Here is a 2,599-nt window from a genome sequence, read left to right as displayed (position 1 = left end):
TGGGGTTTTTTGCCCTGGGTGGCTGCGTGGGGAGACTCCCACCGCCACCCGAGGAAACTCCCTCACGGAACAAAAAGCAGCGGCGGGTATAAACTTTTATTCCAAGGCATAACTTGTACAGGCACTGAACCCGGAGGTGGGAAGACGAGCGGGTGGGGACAGCTTCAGGCCCTTGGAGAGGGCGGGCGGGGTCAGATCTGGGTCCCCGGGGGCTCCTCGCCAGCCGGGACCCCTGCGCATCTCCCTGCCCCCGGCAGCCTCCCCGTGCGCCCGAGTGTAACCCGCAGTGTCCGCGGTCATAAATAGATGTTTTTTCAGGCGGGACGAGTCTCTATAGCATGGAGGGGTGCTGGCCCGGGGGCAGCCCGAACGCGTTGGGGTGGGAATGGCCGAGGAGGTTGAGGTAGTGGCGGTCCAGCCCCTGCACGGATGAGAGGAAAGTGCTGCGCTGCTGGCCGGGGTTGGCGAGGGGTACGGCGGCGCTGGGCAAGTGGTAGGGCAGGGAGGGGTTGCGGGCGGCGCCGTGCCAGGGGAATGGCCCCCCCGAGGGCGGCTGGAGCACGCCCTCGGCGGGACTGTGGACGTGCCCGGGGCACTCGGGCCCAGGATGCAGCGGGTAGGAAAAGTCCGGCTCCGGGAGGGAGCCCAGGGACGTGAAGAGAGGCTCAGTAACGAAGCGTGCTTTGGACTGGAGAAAGGCCAGGATGCGGGCGTACTTGGTGTCTTTGGTCTCCATCCTCTCCACCGTCGTCAGATAGTGGACCAGGTTCTTCATGCACTCGTGGTAGCCGTAGTGGAAGTAATTAGCGAACTCGGAGAGCAGCTCTGCTGGAAAGGAAAGGGAAGGGAATCGAGCTCCTCAGGGTCTGGTCGGGAGAGGAGGGGGGAAGGCCGCCTCCATGGCGCGAGTGACCTGGCGGGGGCCGCGGGAGGTCGCTCCCGCCCACCTACCCTTCTCCCGGCCGCGGGGAAAGTCCGCCGAGTGCAGGGCACGCAGGTACTGCACCGTCATCTCCAGGATCTCCGCTTTCTCCAGCTTCCCCGAGCTCTGCAACGGGCAGGGCAGGTGGGCATCACCTCTCCCCTGAGACTGCTCCGCGTTCCACTGGGCCGCCCCCTAGCCCCGCCGTATCGGAGGGGATATCGGGGAGAAAAGGGCGTAGGGGCTGCTCCCCCCCGCCTACCTGCTTGGCCAGAGCCATGGGCACCGTCTTCCCCAGCTCGGTGAGGCAGCGGTTGATGCGGTCCCTCCTCCGCTTCTCAATCACTTTGTGGGAAACCGGCGTCCTCTGCAAAACATATGGGGCGCGTTAGTGGGGGAAGAGAAAACAGATGGATCCAGTCTCGCTGTGACAGGCGCCCCCGGCCCCGGTCTCGACCCCTCCAGGGAAGTCAGTCCCCAACCCCGCTCCGAGCAGTGGTGCCGGGCGCGACGCGGCTTCGGGAAGGATGATGCTCCGGTGGCCGGTCCTCGCCGCGCGGCCCTGGAGGCTCCTCGACTGCGCGGACGGCCCCGGCAGGGCAGCCTTGGGTTTTTTGAGGGTCGTGTGGTTGTTTTTTGTGGGGAGGCTTTTCAAAGGGAAAGACGGCGAAGGGCTCGGGGCCAGGCCGGCTTGGCGGCCCCGCAGACCCGTGCGCGCAAGGCGGGCGACGACTCACCCTCCGCTCCTTGAGCTTGGAGGCCATGGTGGGCTCTGCATCCCCTCTCTCTCCGGCCCCCTTATAAAGCCATCACTTCTTGGGGGGGACCCCGGGGGGCCTCCACGGGCCCGCTGATCCCATAGGATTACGGGAGAGCGGCGCCGAGGGAGTGTATGCATTAAAGATCAGGGTGGAAGGGGGCGAGGGGATGAGGGGTTTTTTTTTTTCTTCTCTCTTCTTCCTTTCTCCCCCTCCTCGCCCCCGTCCACGCAGCCGGGGGCGGCCCAGCTGTGTCGCCCCACGTGGACCTCGGGGACACACGTGACTGTCCCACAATAGCGGCGGGGACGGGGCCGGGGATGCGGCGAGCGGGGCGCAGGGCGCGATACCGCGCCCTGCGCCCCGCTCGCCGCATCCCCGGCCCCGTCCCCGCCGCCAGCCTTCAAATCCCCGGCACCCCCTACCCCTCCCCTTAGCCCCGGAGCTGACTGCATTTTAAAGCCTGTCCAGAGTCATTAAAGTAATTAAGTAAGCCCTTAATAGGCTGTTCCGCCCAGTTCAAGGGAGAACCCTTGGAGACGGAGTGGCCCCGTTTGTTCTCAGGCTTTTCTCACACGACTTGGTGACACGTCCATCTTTATAAGAGATGGCAGCGAGGATTTTTTTGTTTACACCGCTTTATGCGCCGGGGACACCCCGGCAGGTGTGGGACCGGGGGGCTGGCACACGATATCCCCCCCCCCATCCCCCCCCCTTTTTTTTTTTTCCGTCGGCCCAGGGAGGCTCTCGCCAGCCTTTGGCACACGACGCTCCTTTTTTGTGTGGTGTGCGCGTCTGTGCGTTGTTGTTTTACCCCCCCTGCTCTCCCCCTCTCCTTTGGAGAGGCTCAATTTGTAGCCTATTATCCTATAGGAAAATGTCCCATTGAAAAGTATGAATAGTTTCATTGGGCCTAAAT

General features: G+C 64.0%; 1 protein-coding gene across 2 annotated transcripts; it reads right to left on the bottom strand.

Moving 5' to 3' along the window:
• Window positions 1-223: 223 nt before the first annotated feature.
• On the bottom strand, window positions 224-1,686 carry HELT (helt bHLH transcription factor). 2 transcript variants are annotated; one of them, XM_041395796.1, is made up of 4 exons: window positions 1,660-1,686; window positions 1,185-1,289; window positions 952-1,048; window positions 224-828 (listed from the first exon to the last, which is right to left on the bottom strand). In XM_041395796.1, exons 1-4 carry the CDS (start codon window positions 1,684-1,686, stop codon window positions 332-334), a joined length of 726 nt encoding a protein of 241 aa, XP_041251730.1. In that variant the 3' UTR covers window positions 224-331. The 2 variants fall into 2 exon arrangements, with proteins under 2 accessions (XP_041251730.1, XP_041251729.1); XM_041395795.1 differs by having other exon boundaries at window positions 224-825.
• Window positions 1,687-2,599: the final 913 nt, after the last annotated feature.

The sequence above is a fragment of the Onychostruthus taczanowskii genome, unplaced genomic scaffold, assembly GCF_017590055.1.
Source record: "Onychostruthus taczanowskii isolate IOZ18803 unplaced genomic scaffold, ASM1759005v1 scaffold12, whole genome shotgun sequence".
Taxonomy (NCBI): domain Eukaryota; kingdom Metazoa; phylum Chordata; class Aves; order Passeriformes; family Passeridae; genus Onychostruthus; species Onychostruthus taczanowskii.
The sequence above is the reverse complement of the archived record's forward strand: the minus strand, read 5'-3'. Positions and strand labels throughout refer to the sequence as shown.